Consider the following 20,450-nt stretch of genomic DNA (forward strand, 5'->3'; position numbering starts at 1 on the left):
GGCACTCCCTTGCCATTCACGGGCCGTCACTGGCGGTGACACATCCGTCACCATCCTCGCTCGCCTGCCGCCTGCGCGCTGCCTGTCACCCCCCGCTGAGACCCGTCCTGCAAGACCCGCGCGCCCGCCGCTGCGGTGCCGGCCGCCCCCCACACCACCACCGACCTGCCCCCCCGGCCCCCCCTCGCCCCACGCCCCGCCGGGGGGAAGGGGTCTGGAGCTTGGAGCGCTGGTTACCGGACGGGGTGGTTTGCCGTGTCCGGGTCGAGGGCGGTGACCACCCCCACGACAGAGCCGACGTGCGCGTCCTCCTGGACCTCCATCGGGTCGGAGGGGGGCCGGAACTCGGGGGGCTCGTCCACATCCAGCACCGAGACCCGCACGATGGTCTGGTCCCGGAAGGTGCCGAGGTCCACGAACCGCGGGTCCACGAATTTGTTGAGGGCCTCCACCACGACGGTGTGCACCTTCTTCGACTCGTAGTCGAGAGGCTGGGACAGAAGCGGGTTAGCCGCGCTCAGCCGGAGCGGCCCCGGCTGCTGCCCCCTCCCTTGCGGCACTCGCACCCGCCGCCCTCCACAGCCGCCTCCGCCGAGGCCGGGCGCTCTCGTGGCAGCAGCGCCCTGCCCTCCCGCCCGCACCGCCTCCGCGGGGAGCACAGAGACGGCAGCTCCCGGCCCCGCTCCGACCCCGGCCCACAGCCCGGGGCCCAGGCAGCGCCGCGTGCGGGCAGCCAAACGCACCGGGAGGACGGCACGTTCTGCGCTGGAAGCCAGCAATTTCTTATCATTAATCACCCCGCGACCATTTCTACAGGGAGGCGAGTTGAATGCAGCAGCCTTGGTGAACAATCATTCTTTCTTGCCTGCATCAAGTATTTGCTTGATTGTGTTTGCCACCAAGAGCAGATGCACTCGAAGCGTGGTTGATCAGGTACAGGAATTAGGGGGGCATATTTCTCCTCCTAACAGCGCTGTCAAAACCAGCTGTAAGTGCTGGTCTCCATAGCACCGTGCACAGCTTTACCTACGCGCTGCTCACTTCACTGCAGCCTCGGAGCCGTGCTGTGCCGGCTCCGGCAGACACCGTACCGCTGCCCCTTTCCAGCCCTTCCGCCCGGGTACGGGTCTGCTCTTTGCCAGCCAGGCAGAAGAGCGGCCGCCTTCGCCACGTCCCTGCAGGCACCGAATGCAACTGCCAGAGCAGCTCGGGGGGGCATTTCTCTCTGCTGGACTGCAGCAACGGGAGTCCCCAGAGGAGAAGGCTCCTGGGAGATCCCTGCCTTCCCTCCCAGCCGCTTTCCTCATCTCTCACCTTCTGTACCGTGATGACGGCCTCTTGGGTATCGCTGTCCGTGGTGACTTTGAACATCTCCACCCCTTCCTCGTCCTTCACCCGGTACGTCATGTCCGTGTTCGCCCCGACGTCCGAGTCCTCTGCCTTCACCCTCCCCACGGCAGTGCCCACGGGGGCGGTTTCCACGACGCTGAACTGGTACAGCTCTGGAGGGGGAAGGCACGAGGGTCACCGCGGCTGCCTCTGCGCCCTCCCCGGCCCGGCGCCCACCTGCGCGCCCCTGCCGTGCCGCCGGGGACTGCGAGAGCCGCCCGACCTCCAGCAACGCCGGGAGTCCAGAGCGCCCACCACGGACCCCAGCCTGCGGGAAGACGCTTGGGAGCGTAGAAGCTTCCAGGCGCCAGGCAGAGAAGGGGTTGGTTCCTCTGCCTGGTGCTACCCCGCAGTCAGCATGTTCTCCAGTTCCTTGCAAACTTCGCCGTTTCTAATTTCTAGGACCCCTGGGCCAACAGGCCGGGCCCCTTCCAGCGGCCCCCGGGACGTGCGCAGGGAGCGGGGCTCTGTCCCGTGGTACCGGAGGGGCTTGGCCAGGGCGGCTGCCCTCCACCACCGCTGCTCGGCCAGGCCCCACCCCGGGCCGTGCCTGCGTCCCACCGCCCTCGAGGGCCGGCCCCGCCTCACCCCACCGCGGGCAGCCAGGACTCACTCTGGGGGAAGCGCGGCGGATTGTCGTTGACGTCGGTGACCACGATGGTGACCGTGGTGGATCCAGACAGGCCGCCCAGCTGTCCCGCCATGTCTGTGGCACGGATCACCACCTCGTACCGGTCCTGCGTCTCGCGGTCCAGGTCGGCCACAGCCGTCCGGATCACACCTGGAGGCCGGAGGACAGCGTGAGCACGGGCACGTGGCAGAGCGCCCACAGAGCAGCTGGGGGTGGGAGGCACCTCTGGAAACCACCTGATCCACCCCCCTGCTCAAAGCAGAGTCTGCCTGTCAAGGTCCTTCCGAATGGTGACACAACCATCAGGCATAGCAACCCCCCCCCTCATTTTGTTTCATCTGCAACCCCCCCGAGCATGTGCTCTGTCCCATCGTCTAGGTCATTAATGAAGATACCAAACGTATCGGACTCTGCATCAACCCCTGAGGGACGCTGCTGGTGACTGCAGTCCAGCTGGACTTTGTGCTGTGATCCCAGCCTTTGAGCCCAGCGGTTCAGCCAGCTTCCAGTCCGCCTCACTGACCACTTACCTAGTCCGTACTTCATCAGCTTGTCAATGAGGATGTTACGGGAGGCCGTGTCAAAAGCCTTACTAAAATCGAGATAAACAACAGCCCCTGCTCTCCTCTCATCCACCAAGCACCAGTCATCTCATCACAGAAGGTTATCAGGTTGGTTAAGCACAATTTTCCCTTCATAAATCCATGCTGAGCACTCCCAGTCACCATCCTTTGCACATTTGGAAACAGCTTCCTAGGTTACTTGCTCCATCACCTTCCCAGAGATCGAGGTAAGACTGATGGGGCTGTAGCTCCCAGATCCTCCTCCTTGCTGTTCTTGAGGACAGGAGTCGCATCTCCTCCCGGGGCCATCAGGAGAGGCGCAGACCTCGAGCAGCACCCACAAGTGGGGCCAGAGCCTCGGCAGCGCTGCCCAGCAGAGGAGGGCTCAGCCCGGACACCGACAGGAGCACTCGGCCTCCACGGAAAGGATTTTGCAACAACCACCACCATCTGCAGGGCCCTGCACGAGCAAACGCCGTTGCAGCCTTCCCAGAGAAGAGCTCTGGTGAGCAGGGCAAGCACAGAGGCCGTGAGCCAGGCTGAGGCCAAAACCCCTCCGGGGTGAGGACCAGAGGCCCCCGGGGCAGGAGCTCGGGGGGGGGGGGGGGGGCTGCACTGGGGCCAGCCTACAGCTTTGCACGGGAAGGGGTGCAAGAGCACAGGCTGAGTCATGAGCTGCCCCGGCGCAAGCCTGCAGCAGCCCAGCTCTCCTTATCGCTTGCCGGGGGGATGCAGCAGTTCAGAGCCCCCGGGTCACAGTGCAGCTACCCGGGCTGGAGCAGGCAGGGGGACATAGGGCAGAGCTGCTCCTGCCAGCCTGCACCCATCCAGCCCTGCACGCGTACCCTGCACATTGCACGCGTACCCTGCACATTGCACGCGTACCCTGCACATTGCACGCGTGCAGCCGTCGCTGCACGGCAGGGTTCTCCCACTGGCCCACCAGGATACTATCTCAGATGATATTATCTGAAATCGCACTCATTCTTTGTCTTATTCCCTACCCTAAAGAGCTCATAACAGAATATCGCAATGCCTTGCTCTGGATTCACATGTGCCTAGTGTCCCAAGCATGCCTGGAGGGCTTCTAAACAGACAGTAGGATATTTGGAGAATGAGGGGCAGTTTATTTCTGAAGATGTATCTGCACAAAGACCCTTATCCTCAAGTGTCCCTCTAAGCTAAAGAGGCCAGAGATGCTATACATACTCCCTGTCAGGGGCTGAGAATGCACCAGAGACCATAAAGCTTAACAAAATGTGTGGCATGTTAGTACTCTTTATGAAGTGGAGTATCAAAATAAAAGTCTTCAAGTACAAGGCTCAAGTCATCTGGGCTTGAATGAATGACTAGGGCTAAAATACAAAGGAATGTAAGACAAGGAGGAAAGGACTGTAAAACCCAGAAAAAACCCTGTGAATGGCAGAAGTTATGACTTCCTTTGTCAGCCAGGGCTGTTTCATTTACATAGGAACAAAGCACAGACCAAACATCTTGAGAATGAAACAAGGAAATGACTCTGCCCTGAGGTAGCACCAGGGGCACACGCATGAGTAAGAGTGCACATGAATACGAGCTCATTAGCAGCACATTCCCAGTCCGCCTTACCCAGAAACACCCCAAAATAACTAGGAATCAGTTTAAAGTCCCCTCCAGCTCACTCTGAGAATCCCACATATTTAGATAGTTTTTTTTTTTTTTTTTTTTTTTGCAGTTGTTCACTCTTCCAGGCTTTTCTGTTTAACTATCAGCTTTACCTTCTCTACCGTGAGCTCTATAATTTCCACCTTTGCTTTGCTGAAACCTTGCCTGACGTTAGGAAGGAGGCTGCACAAGGGCTGCCCCGCCGCGGCACGCGGTCTCCGGCGCAGGGCTCCGATGCAGAGCTCCCGCTGCACCCCGTGGATGCCAGCGGATCGCCCAGGCGCTCCCAAGCAGCCTCCGAGACGTTCGCTCCCGTGAAACGGAGTGAACAGCGGCAGATCACGGCGGGTGCCCGGGGCAGCAGCTCTGTGCAGACACGTCTGGAAACCCTCAGCACAACCCGAGCGCGGTGGAGGGGCTCCAGCACCGAGCCCCTGCCCAGGAAGCGGCAAGGAGACAAGACGAGGCTTCGGAGACACATCCAGAGGCTCCCAGGCACCAGCCCACCGCCGCTGGGACCTCATCCACCTCCTGGCACCTCGGTCCCACCGAGGAACCGCTGGTGCCGGGGCTCAAAGGGAGTCAGAAATGCAGCTGAGCTGGGAGGAATGGGAAATTTTTTCTCCTTTTCATGACATTACAGGTGCAGCAGGAGCTGGCAACGCTGTTCTGGAGACACTTATCTCTCCTCGCTTTCTGAACCTAGCAATTATTCCAGCGATTATCATTGTTAGAATTTATTATAAAGACATCACCACTGTTTCGGATCCCTGCAGCTCCCCAGCTCTCGTGGATAGGCACAATTTCACCCGGCTCCCCTGGTTCCTCCGTCATTCCAGCTCTGCAATTACCTGGAGTCTTACTGCCTTCAGTCCCATGAATCACAAGGACGCTCTGCCTCGCACGCCGTCCCTCAAGCGCTTCAGCATCCGCCCCTTCGCAGGCTGGGGGGGCTCAGCCCCTCCGTCCCTCGCCCACCGGAGGTCCGTGCTCCCGGCACTGCAAAACCCCTCCGTCAGGGAGCACCTGACCCACTCCTTCGGACGGTCGGGGTGTTCACCCGCGGTGGGGCCACGGCCTGTGCAGGCTCCCTTGCTCGCCCTGCGACCGTTCACAAGTCACGGGATCAGGAGTCCCAGCCCACCTCGTCCACGCGGGCCCAGGCGCTGCAGCGACCGGGGCCGCCGGCGAAGGCGCAGGTGAAGGCACCTCCGGCGCGTGTCCCGGCTGAGATGCAGCCTGCGTCCCGGGAGAGGAACGAACGGGCCCCGCTTGAGGACCCTTTGCCCGGGGGCTGCACAGGACCGGCCCCAGCTGGCTGTGTTTAGAGGCCTCTCCTGTGACACCGCTACAAATATAAAATTGTTATTTCTGGGCAAGAACTATCTCACTGAAATTTCAGCAATTCTGTTAATTAACAGGGTCTGAAGCATTTTATAATGAAAATTATTCATGTCAGCACAATAGTGATGAATTGGGATGAGAGGGATAAAGCTCATGTATTCACCAAGGTTGTAATGACTTAACTGAGCTGCTCATAATGATTCAGCTCATAATACCCCATGCAAGATGGGAGAAAGTGCTGAGGCACTCCCCAGAACACCTCCAAGGTCACCTGTCCCCGGGGGAGCACGTCCAGGCCATTTGGCACGTGCGGAGCGGGGCAGCTGAGGGCCCCAGCTGCTGCTCACGGTTCTTCTAGCAGCATGGGGAGACGAGCAGAAACCACCCCCACGAAGACGCGCTGCTGGCCCAGTCTGTCCCAGAAAAGCAGGGGTCTTCTGCAGACAAACGCGCCCATCTTCCAGGCCTCCGCCAGCCCCAGTGGGATTGTCACCGAGAAAGTCACACAGGCCGCACCAGGCTGCTGCCCAAAGCACCAGGCTGGGCTTTGTCTTTCGGGCTGAGGTGCCGCTTGCTAGTGGCCTTGGCAAATCAGTGCCCCCAGACCTGCTCCACACCGATCCCTTGTTCGCAGCACCGTGAGGCTCAGCGCTGGCACAAACATCTGCTGGCAGCAAACCCGCACGGTCTCATCTCCTGGAGCCAGACGAGCCTCTGCTCCCAAATCCGAGCTCCAGGAGCTCTGCAAAAGCAGTAGCACATGGTGGCAAATCCCTTCTCAAGGCACAGAGACAGAAGAGGCAGGGACCTGCACAGCTCTGGGCAGAACACAGAAGTCTCTGCCACCATCTTCCAAGAGCCACAAATTCACCTTCTTTCCAGCCAGAAAGAAAAAAAGAAAAGAAAACCACCTCTGTTCTTCCTGGACACTACCAGCACAGCAAGAACAACCTCCAACCCAGACTCATCTTCCTACTTCTTGACAGCATCTGTTATAGTTGAATAATACATACACATGACGGCATCCCCTCTAGTACAAGGCACATGTGGCTTTACAGCATGATCCAGATTAATCAGAGTGTAATTACCAGGCAAGGGGACACTCACAGCATCACACAAATACCGTCCAATCTGCTCAACAGCAGACACTGTTGGGTTATAAAAATAAAGCTGGACAAAGTGCTCAGCAGACAACTGCCTTCCAGGAATCCCATCATTATGGGCTTACTCTGCTTTTGGATGCTTCCAGCTCAGAAGTCCACATCCTTGGAGACCCTCTAGACGAAGCACATTCTAGCTGAGGGCAGCCATGACCATGTCCCCGCCACAGTGAAGCGCAAAGCCATGGCAATAACGGAGCAGCACGTGTGGAAGGAACCTCGGGAGGTCTCTTGCCTAACCACAGTTCAGAGCAGGCCTTCTTTAAAGGCAGATCAGATTGCTCCAGATCATGCCCAGTTGGGTTCTGACCATCTCCAAGGATGGAGATGCAGCGCCTTTATGGTAAAGAATTTTCTCTTTATGTCCAATTTTTATTTCCCTTGCTGCACTTTTCCCAGAGGCACACAGCAAAAGGACACGGAGTCTGGCTCCGTCTTCTCTACCCCTCCCGTTAGCTAGTTGGAGACAACAGTGAGATTCACTGCTCCCAGCATCTTGGCCCGTTAAAGCAAACGGTTCTGCACCAATTCAGGGCTGACGAAGCACCTGCAAGTTCTTGACCTGTGCCCACACATACCCGCAGGGACACGGAAATACCAATGTATTGGCCGAGATGAAAGGGCTGCCTGGAGCATGCGTCCGGAGGAGGTCGGCCCACCGCAGGTGAGATCTTAGCCCCAAGCACCAGCACTTCATCCACCCTACGTGCACAGACCCCTCCTTATCCATCCACTCGGGACGACCCAGGAGCCAGAGGCTACAGGCAGTCTGAGCAAGGCGCCAGGCACAAGCTTCACAAAGTTCACGGCTCTTTAGCAAAAAAGTGCAGAGCCGAGATAGAGAAATGGAAACGGTGTGGTTGCATCAGCGTACCCAGCTAACTCGCATCGCTAATGGGAAGGGTGCAGAGTGATAGAGCTATTGGGGCTCAGGGATGTTGTGCCCTGCTCGACTGCCACGCAGGTTTCTAACGCAGTGCCCGTTAGAGCAGGTGGACGAGTCCTTTTCAAGGCAACACGCCCCACCGCCGTCAGGGCAGCACCAGCAGGGACAGGGCTGGTTGCTGGCTGGAACCAGCCTTGCAAACGCCGGTGTGGAGGTGGCGATGCGCTGGGGAAGGGACCTGCAGTGAGCTCAGGCTGACGGGACCAGCAGACTTGGCCCTTTTGTCCCCTCCCTTCCACCAGCAGCAGTAAGACAGCACAAAAAAATGAAACTAAATCCCTCTTGTCATTTAATATTAATTTCCACTATATATTAGTAAATACACGCTAATTTCCTCAAGATCACCAAGCAAAATTTGTCCCAAACGAACTGAAGCTCCTTAAAGTCCCAATCTCTGAAAGGGACTGTTAACGTTCAGTGCTGCTGACAGGAGCAATCACCTCGAAACAAGTCCACAGCTGGCCTCTGCGGACTCCCACCATCCCTGCTCACAGCCCCTCGTCCCTGTGCACAGCTCTGGTGAATAATCTCCTGGGATGGGGCACAGACCTGCACAAACCCATGGGAGCATACAAACGTGCATGTACGGATATCTGTGTCCCCAACAGAGCATTTTTAACAAACTCGCAAGAGCAGCAGAGAAACTCTTTCTGCCTCCCACCACATCACACGAATCCAACAGTCCAACCAGATTCAGCATGCAGCACATTCCCAGCAACTCATCTCCCAGTCTGCCCTCCCCCTGGGACTGGGGCCATGGTTTCCCAGCCACAGGGCAAGGCTGACAGGTAAGGACAAAACAACTAACAACTGCACACAAATAACCATAAAATTCAGCCTAGCAGGCCAGTATTTCTTGTCCTGCCCTCCCTGGCACTAGTACCTCTGAGCCCTCACCAGCTGAGTCTCCAAAGTTTGTGCACACAGAGCTCTATACCCATACACCAAAAAAAGGCAACCTAGATCTTCAGCACATGCAGGGTAGGTTTTAGGACCTGATTTGAAAACAAACCTGCAGACAGTTTCAGCAACTGAAATTCATTTCTTAGAAGGCACAAGAGGTAGTGGCTGACATATGAAAGAAACTCAAGCTCATATGTATCAGCTGCACTTTTTATTTACCATCATTCACCGCTGCAGGAACTGGCATCATTCCCTAAGGACTGGCGGACCCCAGGGTGCCCCTCTCCGCAGCTCCCACTATTCTAGTAGAGACATTTAGTGCTAGTCTCCCTGCCAGAAGACTTCCAGGGCGTTGGGCAGTACAGGAACGCAGGGCTTACTGTGTGGTAGGACCTACGTGCAGCATGTCCTTCCAGTCATTCCGTTTGGATCCTGCCTTTGAAAGCCCCATCCAGTCCAAAACCCCAGCTGCACACTATAGCTAGTAACGTCCAAGATCAGAAGACAAACTAAGCAACCTACGTACGTCATCCACATCCAGTACCCAAGCGCGCAAGCCACACTTGGGCAACACCTACACTACAAAAGACAACGCGAAACACCAGTTGTAAAGGCAAAGAACCAACCTAAGCTGGCAGGAGCCATGGGCTTAGGCGGGCTACAAGGGAGCACAAGCATATGCGGTCCTGCAAGAGCAGGCGGAGAAGCAGGCCAAAGCCAAAAGAGGGAAATGAATTCTTCTTCATTATCATATATTACAAGAAATGTAACACGCCAGGTTTTTATGGTTCTTTTTATGGCCATTAATAACAATGGTGGCTCTGAGAGTTATGCTGCTGCTATGGATAATTAAATCTTATGCTCAGGGCAGAAGCTGGGCCACCTAGAAGGGCCAGGCCAGGATTGCAATGTAGTGGCACAAAAAACTATTCAAGTGCATGGTGGGAGCGGGATGGGTTTGCTCCAGTGGATGCCCTGACTACCAGCTGCCGCCAAAGATGAAGGACCTGCTTGGGTCTTGGGACCTTCTGCCATGCCGGGCAGAACTGCACCCAGCGCTCCCGGAGCCAAGCGCGGCCGCTACAGAAGGCTGTCGGCAGCTCGCACAGTGCCAAGGAGCCGGCCTCCGCAGCACCAGCCTCAGCCGTTGTAGCACCATCTCGGCAGTCAGATATCCTGGAAACAGACAGGCTTGAGAGGGGCCGAGGGCTCGTCTGCAGACTGTCAGCAGTTTTGCTTTCATGCATCACAAGCAAGTAGAACTGTAAATCAAACCCAACCCTCCTGCATACGGAACAGCTATCTTGAGAATTAAGACACAAAAAGTCAAGGAATCAAGAAGCTTGGATTCCCAGAGTGACATTAACTCACGCCACAGCCCACAGGGTACATTTTAGTTTATGCCTTAATACGGCAGCATTAATGCTGTTGCAGGAAGCTGAGCTCCTGCATGTCCTGGCTCGTGCGTGCTCCCAGCGGCACCTCTTCATCCTGGCAGCCCGATTCCAGGCTTCTGCTCGCACGAATATCTCAGACTAACAGGATCCCACCTGGATGTGAATTTTCAATGTTTAACCCGTCATTCCCTACCGCTACCATTAAGAATAAAACGATGCAGACCAGGGAGAGGAAACCCCAGGCAGCAGCGAGGAAGTGCGGCAGCTCTGGGCCAGGCAGCCTGCTTTTGTGCATCCCCCACAGCACCGGTCTGTCCAGACAGCAGCGTTTTCCACCACGGAGCACGGGTGCCAGGTGTGCTTAGGAGCGGCCCCAAATTCGAGCCCTCCTCCAGCAGCAGCCAGGGCTGGTGACACAGGCTCAGCTGCGACTGCCTTGCCTGTGCACATCAGGAGACGCACGGTTTCACACAGATGCGGAGGCTCAGGCACACACCTTCCTCACATTCTCCTTACCCTGGAGCCTCTGAATTCATTTTATTCTTACTTACATAAATATACACTGGAAAAATCACTACGAGCACAGACACAGGTCAGTCTGACAGAGACTTGGCATTTCAGTCTAGGTTGCCTCAGCCTATGCCACCGCTGCTCAGCACTGGGGGGGCTTCACGCCCAGCTTTCCAACGAGAGCTGCAGCGACCCAGCAAGCTCGTCCTTTGACAATTATTCATTAAACTGTGGGTACTTAACTGCATGCTTTGTGCCTTAAATACCTCTTATTAGCATTTGAGTGTCTTCCCTCCCTAGCAAGCTTGCAAGGCTCCCATTAAAGGTAATGAGAGTCACACTCCTGGGAGGCAAGGAGAATATATACCCCAACATCTCCTGGTTATGGTCTACTCTAACCAGTATGTCAGAGCATCATCTGCTAGGGATTTATTACAGATGCATTTTACAACAGGCTCTATTATAAGTTATTAAGGAATGAAGCAGTTTCTACTGTTCTTTCATTAAATATTAATAGAACATTTATAAACCAATCCTTAATTTAAAGTGTTACCTTTAATCAAAGCCCTGATGATAACAATGCAGCCTTTGGTAAGGGCCCTCTGGTAGTATTTAAGCCTTTCACAGTGAGGTTTTACGTGCCCGCAGTACATCCCTGCTCCAGGCAGGGAGCACAGAGCTGCGGACGGCGGCGGCAGGACACGGGGCTGGGAGCAGATCTTGCTCCGGGGCGCTTCCTGCGAGGGCACTGCCCGGGCGGGCGGCAGCCTCTGGAGCTGTCAGTGCCTCCTCTCCATGCCTGGCAGCTCCTGCGGTACGAGCACGCGGGGCAGGACTCCAGCACCAACGCCTGGTGCGAAGGTGCCGGCCCGGTCACGCACGCGGGTGCACGCAGAAACGCGGGTGCACGCAGAAACGCGGGTGCGTGGCCAGGGTCCGGCCTGCTGCCCGCTCCAGCCCTGCTGAGCCCGGGTGCCCGCTGGGCGCTCCTCACCTGTTTTACTGTCCACGGTGAAGTGCTGCTCGCCCTCCAGCACGCTGTAGACCACCCGAGCGCTGCTCCCGTACGTGGGGTCGTCAGCATCAGAGGCCATCACCTGCATCACAGATGTGCCTGCAGCAGGGACGAGAAGGAAAACGGATAAAAGCAGGAAGGAGGCAAGAAGAGCAGCACAAACCGAGGGGCCAAGGACCTGCAGAACAGGAGAGCAGGGGCCAACGCCGACAGCGTGCGCGTGCTCGTGGAAGGGGGTGAATAGCTGTGTGCAGGTGCAGCGACGTCTCCCCCAAAGGCCGGAGAAGCCAGGTCTCCCGAAACACAGCCGAAAATGCCCTTTTGTCCCAGGGCACCAGGAGGGACTGCCTGCGGGCCAGCTCGGAGGTGCTCACTGGACAGGACTCGCTCACCAGCAGATCACTGGTCAGACCAGCTGGGGCTTCCCCATGGGCCGTCTCTGCTGGGCCCTCCAGGATGGACCCGGGGACAAGGCATTATCACCACACCTGCCCCTTCTGCCAGTCCTGAGCCGTGTGGACGCCCCAGCCCCTGGAGGGACCTGGGGGCCGGGGCCCGATCCCTCCCCGGCAGCACCTCCGCAGCAGACGGCCCGAGCAGGGGTGCAGCCGCGGGCAAGGGGGGGTGAACCTGCTGCCTGCCCAGAGCCAGGCGCAGCACCACGTCCTCATGCTCTACACGTAGCAGGGCAGGAGGACTATAAATTGGATAAAAGTCCATCAAACGGCTGCAATTAAGTTATTGATTTTCAACGCTGCCTCATTAAACTGGGTGCTTCACTCTGACTGTTCCTGTGATGGCTTTAATTTGACATCATGTTCAATTTGACAAAAAGCAGGACTCAGGACATGAGAACGGGGCCAGGAGCAAAGGGGCTGAGAGCTACAGAAGCAAGAAAAGGGAGGAAGGAGGGGAAGCCTCTCCCTACCCAGAAGCACCCCTGGAAAGCAGATGCTGTGGCTGAAGGCCTGTGAGGGACAGGCTACCCAGTTCCACCTCCAGCTCTAGACTCGGAGCATCCCTGCCCAGGAGGACAAGCCCTGGCACCAGTCACCTCCCCAGTGGGAGGAGGTGCAGGACGGGCACAAGAGCCCTGAACTGCTCACAGAAAACATCAAACCAACTGTGAAAGTCCCTGCTGCAAGACACTCTCACAGCCAAGGGCTGACAAGGCTCACAGGGAAGGTGGTAATTTATAAAGAATGAGCTCCCCCAGCAGCGACTGCAGTTAAAAGGTAGGCTGTGCTTCACACACGACCAGCTTGAGCTGAGGGGGCCAGGACAGAGCGTTTCACAGCTTGCTCTGCTGCCTCCAGCGACTCCTCCCTGCCTCGGGCACCTCTTGGGGCTGCAGTGACACCAGGTGAGGACCAGAAACACCATGCGGTGGCCCAGACCCCTTTTCTGCAATGCATCCACCCATATAATGCTGAGTTGATCTCACAGGCTGGCCACAGCTGGACCCGTATCATGAACAACCCAGAGCCAGGCGTATTACTACTTGCCAGCACCTGAGTCAAGAACCATCATGTTCCCAAACGCTGCAGTGGTGCACGCAAAAGCAGCCTCTGGTCCCACAGCTCCCAGTGGGGCAGAAAGGGAGCTGGAACCATCCAGATGGGAAATGAAGAAATCTAGTCCCCGTGCCTTCCTCTGCCCCCTCAGCAGACCCAAGCCCACAGCCAAGCCAGGCAGCTGGCGGTTCCAGGGGACCGGGGCTCCTCTGCACCAGCCCAGCCTGCACTCACACAGGAGACACGAGGCAGCAGAGCTAACTGTGCAGCTACCAGTGGCAGGGATGCACGTGCTCCCCCGCAATCCGGTTTGCCACCAACATCCTGGAAAGGGTTTTCACTGAAAAAAAAAAAAAAAAAAAAAAAAGCAAGCTATTACCATGGCTGCTTTTCATCCTTCCTGGCCATCTTCTCAGAGCTGCAGCTCTGCTGATAACATGAGAATCCCCCTCATCAGTCTTCAGCAATGAGCTGGCTTGAGCCGACTTATTTATGCTCTGCTGTCTTTAGTGAAGGTGCGTCTCTGCCAGGCACATCCAGACTACACTGAGACAACACTAGCTTCCTGCCCTGCAAACAGCCATGTTCTTAGGAACGCTGTTGCTGTGTTTCCTCGGGGTGGTCTCGCCTGCCTCCTCCTCACCCTTCCTCGAGCCTCCACGCGGCCATCCTACCCTCACGCAGCCCCTTCACCAAGGAGCAGCCACGGCAGGTCACCCCCGCACCAGCGCCTGCACTGCACGTCCCCTCCGACACCCTGGCACGTTCCCCTGGAAGCTCTCGCTGCTGCTGATCAGAAAGCCGAGGAGAGCGGGACCAGAGAAGGGAAAGGACACAGCACCCCTCTCCCGACTGCAGCAGGGAAGCCCTGCTAGGCATGCTGCCGGTGCCAAAGTCCACGAGAACGGCAATGCAGTACCCACCCTTGCCACAGGCAGGGCTCCCTCCGTGCCCACCCTGGCAGCGACCGGCTGAGAGACTACGCCCAGGGTCCCGGGCAGCGCCCAGCCCAGCGCCCGCGCCCCGCAGCACCCATCCTCAGCACAGGCAGCACCCGCTGAGGGTGCACAAACATCCCCACGCTCCGAGAAGGCACTCGCCCTCGCCGGGCACCTCAGAGGCGAAGAGCTAGGAGAGCCAAAACCCACCAACATGTACATGAGCAGACGTGTGCATCACCCGCATCAGGACTGGATGTGCACAGACAGAGCAAGTGCCCCAAGGACTACGCCCTGCCCACGTGCTGCACCCCTCCGCGCCAGCCCTGCCAGCGCCATCGCCCTGCAGGTGCCAGCAGGCAGGGGGGCTCGGCACCAGGAGTCTGCACCAGGCTTTGCACCTCATGCTGCTTCTCCGCAGACGCAATCTCTGCTAAAGCGCTACGTCATTTTCCTACTAACCTGTCCCTGCCAGACAAACAGCTATACTCCTTGTATTCCAGTGTTTACCTGAACGCTTGGCACAACTGCATTCGTGCCAGTCTGACGGGAAGGCAGGATCTTTGCCCGCACAGAGGCGGGTTTTGTGTCTTGGTTTTGGGCCATGCCCCGAAGTCGTCAGGCTGGCGGCTGTTCTCGGCTTTCCAGCACAGCACAGAAGGCTGCCGAGGCCCCAGGAGCCTCCTCTGGCTGCTGGCTGCTCCCGCGGGTTGGCAGGGCTGCGGGGGGGGGGGGGGGGGGGGAGGTCCAGGCTGTCTGCCCCCAGGCAGCACCAGCCCCAGCTCCGGGGCCAGCTCTTTCCCCCAAGCAGCAGCAGGGCAGCAAGGCACCCTCAGCACGCGGCATATTGCCCCCGCGCTGAAGCCACCAGCCCTGAAGGTGACAAATGCTCTGCCCTTCTGTGCCTCCTGCACCACCTCGTTAACAGACAAGCAACACCAAGCAGGTGGGAACAGGAACCCTATTTTGCCCACACTAGAAATCGAGGCACAAAGGTGCGTTGCAGCCCGCTCAAGGTCACCCGCAGGATGTCAGGGATCCAGGACTCCTACTTTCCGGCATCCTCTTAACCTCCGCTTATCCCTTTTCTGCCCCTACCACCCCTGTCTCCCAAGCTGAAGAACAGAGACAAAGGTCTTAAATTCCAGTTTAACCACTGAGGTCTCATCCCCTCCTCCTGTAAGACAGAAACCCAGGAATGCTGGCTCCCACTCCTGCTCAGTTATTAGTCCCTGCTCTCCAAGCATAGCACTGCCCACTGCAAGTACAGCATGTACGACAGTTTCCTGGCATCTGCCTGAGCCATAAAGGATACAATAAATAAAATCTAAACGTCGTGTGCTGCATAACCCACATCCCGTAACCAGGAATCCTGAGCTCATATCCAGAGAAATATTTAGACATGTGAAGTGAGATAAAGACCTTAGTCCCTGCCCTGGCCAGCTGACCCCAAGGAACCAAAGGAAACTAACAATTTTACATAAAAATTAATGAGTCGGACAGGCTCCGTATTTTACTCTCCTTCTGCACAGGTGCAACCTAGCACAGCAGATGAAACAAACTGCATTTTCCCACGCAGAGCAGGGGCCAAGACCCTCACTTCCCAGGACCGCTCGGTGTGGGAACAGTCCTCCTCCCCTGCCGAGCGGCTGGGTGACCCACGCCTTGGTGGCTGCGTGCGGGAAAGGGCACAGACCCCGGCTGCCGGCCCTCCATCGGCCCCGAGGGCCCTGCCCGGGCTGCCCCGCTCCTGCCCCCGAGCTCTCCAGGGATCCTCAGCCAGCCCTCGACTCGGAGTCCACGGACCACCGGGATTAATCCCATCTCTGCGGCGGCCAGCAGGCGAGCGGGATCAGCAGCGCAGAGGGGCTGCGAGCACCCGGCACGCGGCGGCGGCTGGCTCTGCCCTGGGAGCCGCCGGGACGAAGGAGCCCTTTCCCCACGAGGCCCTTTCCCTGCTGCTCTCATGGCAGCAGCGGTGGGAGCGCGGAGACCGGCCCCGCTGCAGCACGCGGCCCAGGGCCGCCCGGGGCTTGATGGGCCAGCGGCGGCTCAGCCCCAGCGCCTCGGCTCCGACGGAGCAGGGCCCTGCCGAACCCCTTCGAAACACCAGCGCAGACCCGTCCTGCCGTCCAACAGCATCCCGCAGGGGCCTGCCGGGCCACGTGGAAGCGGTTCGCGACCCAAGAAACAGGAGACCAGAGGAGAGCAAAGCTTCACGCAGTCCTGAGCCTCGTGCCCTCCGCCTGCCCCAGGCACCGGCCCGCGGTGGCACTCGCAGGGCTCCAACAGCACGGCACCCCTGGCAGGCGGCTGCGCGCCTGGACAGCCGGAGCCCCGGGCAGGAGGCACGCTGTGCCCCCGCTTTGCTCCTGCGTCGTCCCCAAGCCTCCCCTAGGACCCGGGTTCCCATCAGGGATCGTGGGAGGTAGCTCTTCACCCGCACGCAGAAGGTTAATGGCTCCGGACCACTTACTATGCCACTCACTGCAGATCCTTTTAGCGAAAATAAATGTCAACAGGCAAACTCCAAACACATCCAGGAGCAAAGAGACCCTGCACAGAATCTACAAGCGAGCCGAAGGGATCCATCACTTCCCCAGGGACAGAAATACAACCGGGCTGCAGGCCTGCAAAGAGGGAAACAAGTAGCGGCAGCCGACGCGCTGCTTTGGCTGCCACCTCCACACCTTTCCCGGTGCAGGCAGGAGCCCCCGGCTGCTTTCCGAACTGGCTCTGGGGCTGCAGCCAACGCCCACCCCCTCTGAAGAGCCTCCTGGGACAGAGCCTCCCTCCTGCGGAGCCCCGAGCAGGACCCCGAGACGGGTCCAAACACAGATGCTCTAACACCTTGCTCGTACAGTGGAGTCACAGCTGGTGGGCAAACACAACGGGGATCTCCGCAGCTCAGCAGGGAGCAGAGACCTCACAGAAGCAGCGGCATTGCCCGGTGCTGCTCCTGAAAGGGAGCGAGAAAAGCCCATAACAGTCGGGCAGCATCAGCCTAGTGCCCCTTTCCTATTTCTCTGATGAGGCCAAGCACTCTTCCCACGACCGGAAAGTCCCGACGACCCCAAACCTGGCTGGGGCAGCCGTGCTCCCGGGGGAAACAGCAGACAGGGCCACCTCCAGCACTTCCTCGTTCGGTGGCTTAGGGCATCGTCCTGAGCTGAAGGAGAGCTCTTTAGCCCTGCTTGGAGCCATGCACCACCTTTTTGTGCAAATCTTTTGCCAGCTCCATGGCAGCACTGGGTCATTTCAGCCCTGCAGAACATACAGGACCCCGAGAGCAGCACTTTGTCATGCAGAGCCGCACATCCCGGACGGATGCCAGAGCTCAGCGGTCCCGTCCCAGGGGCCTGGGTGCTATAGGGGTGGCAGCTCAGATTTTACAAACAGTGAAGTTTGCAGCTTTCATCTTGCCCCAACACATGCAGCAGCTGGTGCACCCCAGAAGCAGGCAGGCAGAACATCGGGGAGGAAAACAAACCAGAGCAGCTTAAAAATTACTGGAGCAGAAATGAGCTTCCTGCAGTCTCAGGAACATTCTGGCTTGGTAGAAAGCCAGACCAGACCCAGGGGGAATTCACTGCAGAGCCCTCACGCCCCTCAGGACAAACCTGAGGGACCTGATCTGGCTGTGGCAGTCACTCAAACACCCAACTAAGGAACTGTTCTTTGGGACGTCTGGCCAGAGAAACCGATTAGAAAAGACGCACCTTCCCCAGCACTAAGCAGGTAAGCATAGTGCCTTGGAGAGAAAACCAAAGCGCCGGATTTGTGGGGGCACAGGCTCACCGAGGGGCTCGACGCACCGTGACTGAAGGAGAGGGCGTAGCAGGTGCTCCGACGTGCAGATTCGGAGCTTGCACCACGACGCAGCGCACGCAGCGCTGAAGGGGTTGAGGGGATCCCCCCAGGGCCGGCGGGCAGGGCGATCCCAGCTCCTGGCTGCCTGCTACCCCACCAGCTTCCAGATATGCACTCAAACCTTTCGAGCGCTTTCTATTAAAAGAAAAAAAATCTACCCATCAGACTGCCTACAAACATTCTGGCTGCATGTTAAACAAAGTCTTTTTCTGTTTCCACTGCGGAGATTAAACAATTTCTCTTCACAATAATTACTTCTGCATTCAGCCAGCTTTGTGCTGGAGTCAGAGCTTGACCCCAAGTTTCTGTCTGCACAGCCAGATCAGCTCTAATCTGGACTTGGAGCTACACAGAGAAATAAGGAGAGCAAAATGCAGCAAGGGAGGAGCACGGTTCTGATGAAAGGATGCACATTTCCCAATCACGTCCATCACTGCAGGCTTCCCTGGCCAGCCCAAAAGCGAGTTCAGGCCTGCAACACCCGCTCTGCGCAACCGGCAGAACTGGTGCAGGAGGCTCACGCCTGTGTGCGGCAGACTGCTGCTAAGCAGACCCCAGGGAGCTCCGGAAGGGAGCCCAAAACACAGCTAATTTTAGCATCTCCTATCACAAGGTGAAGCTCCCGCAGTTCCCAGGCAGCTGGCTCTGTCCCTGGTGGTTTCTCTCCCGCCTTCTCTGCAGCTCCAGGTCTCTTCCTTGCAGATTAAACTCTGCTCTAGATGTACATTTTGGAGTGACCTGCACTGGGGCACCCCAGCAAAGGCCAAGGTCTTGGGTGCTGGCACAGAGCAGCCTGCAAGCTCTGGACCAACAGCTTCTTCTTGAGGAGACAGGACTGCAATGGGGCTGCAACAGGGTTTGCAGCTTGGGCCCCATCCTGGAGATGAGCTAGCCCCCAGCACACACTGCAGCAAGCCACCCCGACCTGCAGCAGGCACGGGGCGAGTCAGCAGCAGTGCTTCCAAGCACACCTCCAGCCCCTGCCTTCCTCTGCCCACACAGGCCTGCTGAGGAAAGGGACACCGAGCTCTGCCATCTGCAAAATCTCCTTTAGCAGGTGGCACTATTTCTCCTAATGCCCCAATAGCCCCAGAATGAGATGAGGTCTCTGGAGAAAAGTCATTTGAAGCCTGCTCCCGCAGCTAGTCCTGCTATGCTAAAGTAGCCAAGGCAAGACTGTTGGGTCTGCTCCCATTCTGGATGTGCTTCCTCCAGGTACAGGAGCTCGGTACCAGCCTCGGCTCTGTGCTCCATGTGCGCACTACTTTCTCCAAGGGCACAGTACACATTCGGCCTGGCTCCATGGGCTGGGGTTAGCTCCAAGAACCATCTCAGCCCCTCAGAAATTCCAGACTCCGGCTTTATCATCCTGACCATCTCTTCCAGCCCATTTCCTGCGTCTGCCACTTTTGATCCACCAGAAAGCAATAGCAAACACTTTTCCTTTCCCCTTTGCAGACATTTAAGGTGAGTCTGGATAAGTTCATGAAAAATAAAGACACTGAAGTTCACTAGACCTATGGAAAGTACGTACAGCTGAAGAAATCCCAAAACTGAAGCTGGCTGGGAGAACATTAAGAAAAGCATCACAAATGCCTACCCTGTTCCTAACTCCTCCACAAGCATCCACTTTTTTGGCCACTGTCAAGACAAGATCCTGAAAGAAAGGGGTCTTTGGTCTGCCCTAACACAACTGTCCTTATAGTCTCAAGCAGCATGCATGCTGTCACTACCAAAGCGGGCTGTGCTGGCCCGAGGGCAGAGCAGTCCCAGCTACTCAGTGAGAGTTTGTGCAGTTCTCTCATTACTTGTCATTCCCACTTAGACACTGGGAAATCAAATGACTTTCCCTCCCAATTAGCACTCCTTGATTATGCAAATAATGTCCTTTGATCTGCTCTTACTGTCACTGAGCTGCTCTGGCCACATTTGTTTTACTCCTCTTTATGCTCCAGGAAGGCACCCAGCTCCGGGGGCTGGGACTGTGCTGCTGGCAGGGAAGGGAGAGCTGCAGCTGGCAGCTACCGGGAGCAAGGGAGAAACCACCCCCTCGCTGGCCCCAGGCTCAAGCCCAAGCGAGGGCTGGGAAGCAGGAGGAAGCGGGTCACCATCCTCTTTTCAGGCTGGGCGGCAGAGCAAAGGCAGTCAGAGCAGCAAAGATGGGGAGCGAACAACAGCTCCCTGCAAACGTGCTCTGAGCTGGGGAACGTCCCTGCTCCCCGGGACTGCCCCATCCAGTCCCTTCCCCAGCAGAGAACAGAGCTCGGTTAGAGACACTGGGGACCTGGGAAAACACCTGCACCCCAACCGAGCAGAGACTGGACATCTCCTTGTGCAGGACTCTTGACCTTGATGCAAGAGGCAATCCAAGTTTTCCACAGCCTGCTCAGCCTTCCTGCCCCGGCCCGACTGCTGCTGGCGATCCCCTCTACCAGTGGGCAGGCAGGGGTAACTCCACCAGCTCTTACGGAGGTATCCCTCAGATCCAGGAGGGGTGATCTGCCTGCCCCGGAGACAGAAGAGCACCACAGCAGCAGCAAAGCCACGGTCACAGCCACACCAGGGCTGGACAGCACAGAGCAGAGCCCCGACCAGGACAGGCCGTGCAGGGTGTTCCCCGTGCACC

At 57.6% G+C, this 20,450-nt stretch overlaps 1 protein-coding gene across 8 annotated transcripts in view; it reads right to left on the bottom strand.

Moving 5' to 3' along the window:
• CDH22 (cadherin 22) overlaps positions 1-20,450 on the bottom strand; it is a 122,157-nt gene that overhangs the window by 29,685 nt on the left and 72,022 nt on the right. For 7 of the 8 annotated variants that reach the window (XM_064521768.1, XM_064521761.1, XM_064521762.1 and 4 more), the window contains 4 exons: positions 11,482-11,601; positions 2,003-2,170; positions 1,315-1,502; positions 238-491 (listed from right to left, as the gene is read on the bottom strand). In XM_064521768.1, the coding sequence (XP_064377838.1) occupies positions 238-491; positions 1,315-1,502; positions 2,003-2,170; positions 11,482-11,601 (730 nt within the window). Of the gene's footprint in view, positions 1-237; positions 492-1,314; positions 1,503-2,002; positions 2,171-11,481; positions 11,602-17,769; positions 17,852-20,450 lie in introns of those variants that run through there. The other variant, XM_064521767.1, reaches the window with a different exon arrangement.

Source organism: Dromaius novaehollandiae, chromosome 16 (assembly GCF_036370855.1).
Source record: "Dromaius novaehollandiae isolate bDroNov1 chromosome 16, bDroNov1.hap1, whole genome shotgun sequence".
Lineage (NCBI taxonomy): Eukaryota > Metazoa > Chordata > Aves > Casuariiformes > Dromaiidae > Dromaius > Dromaius novaehollandiae.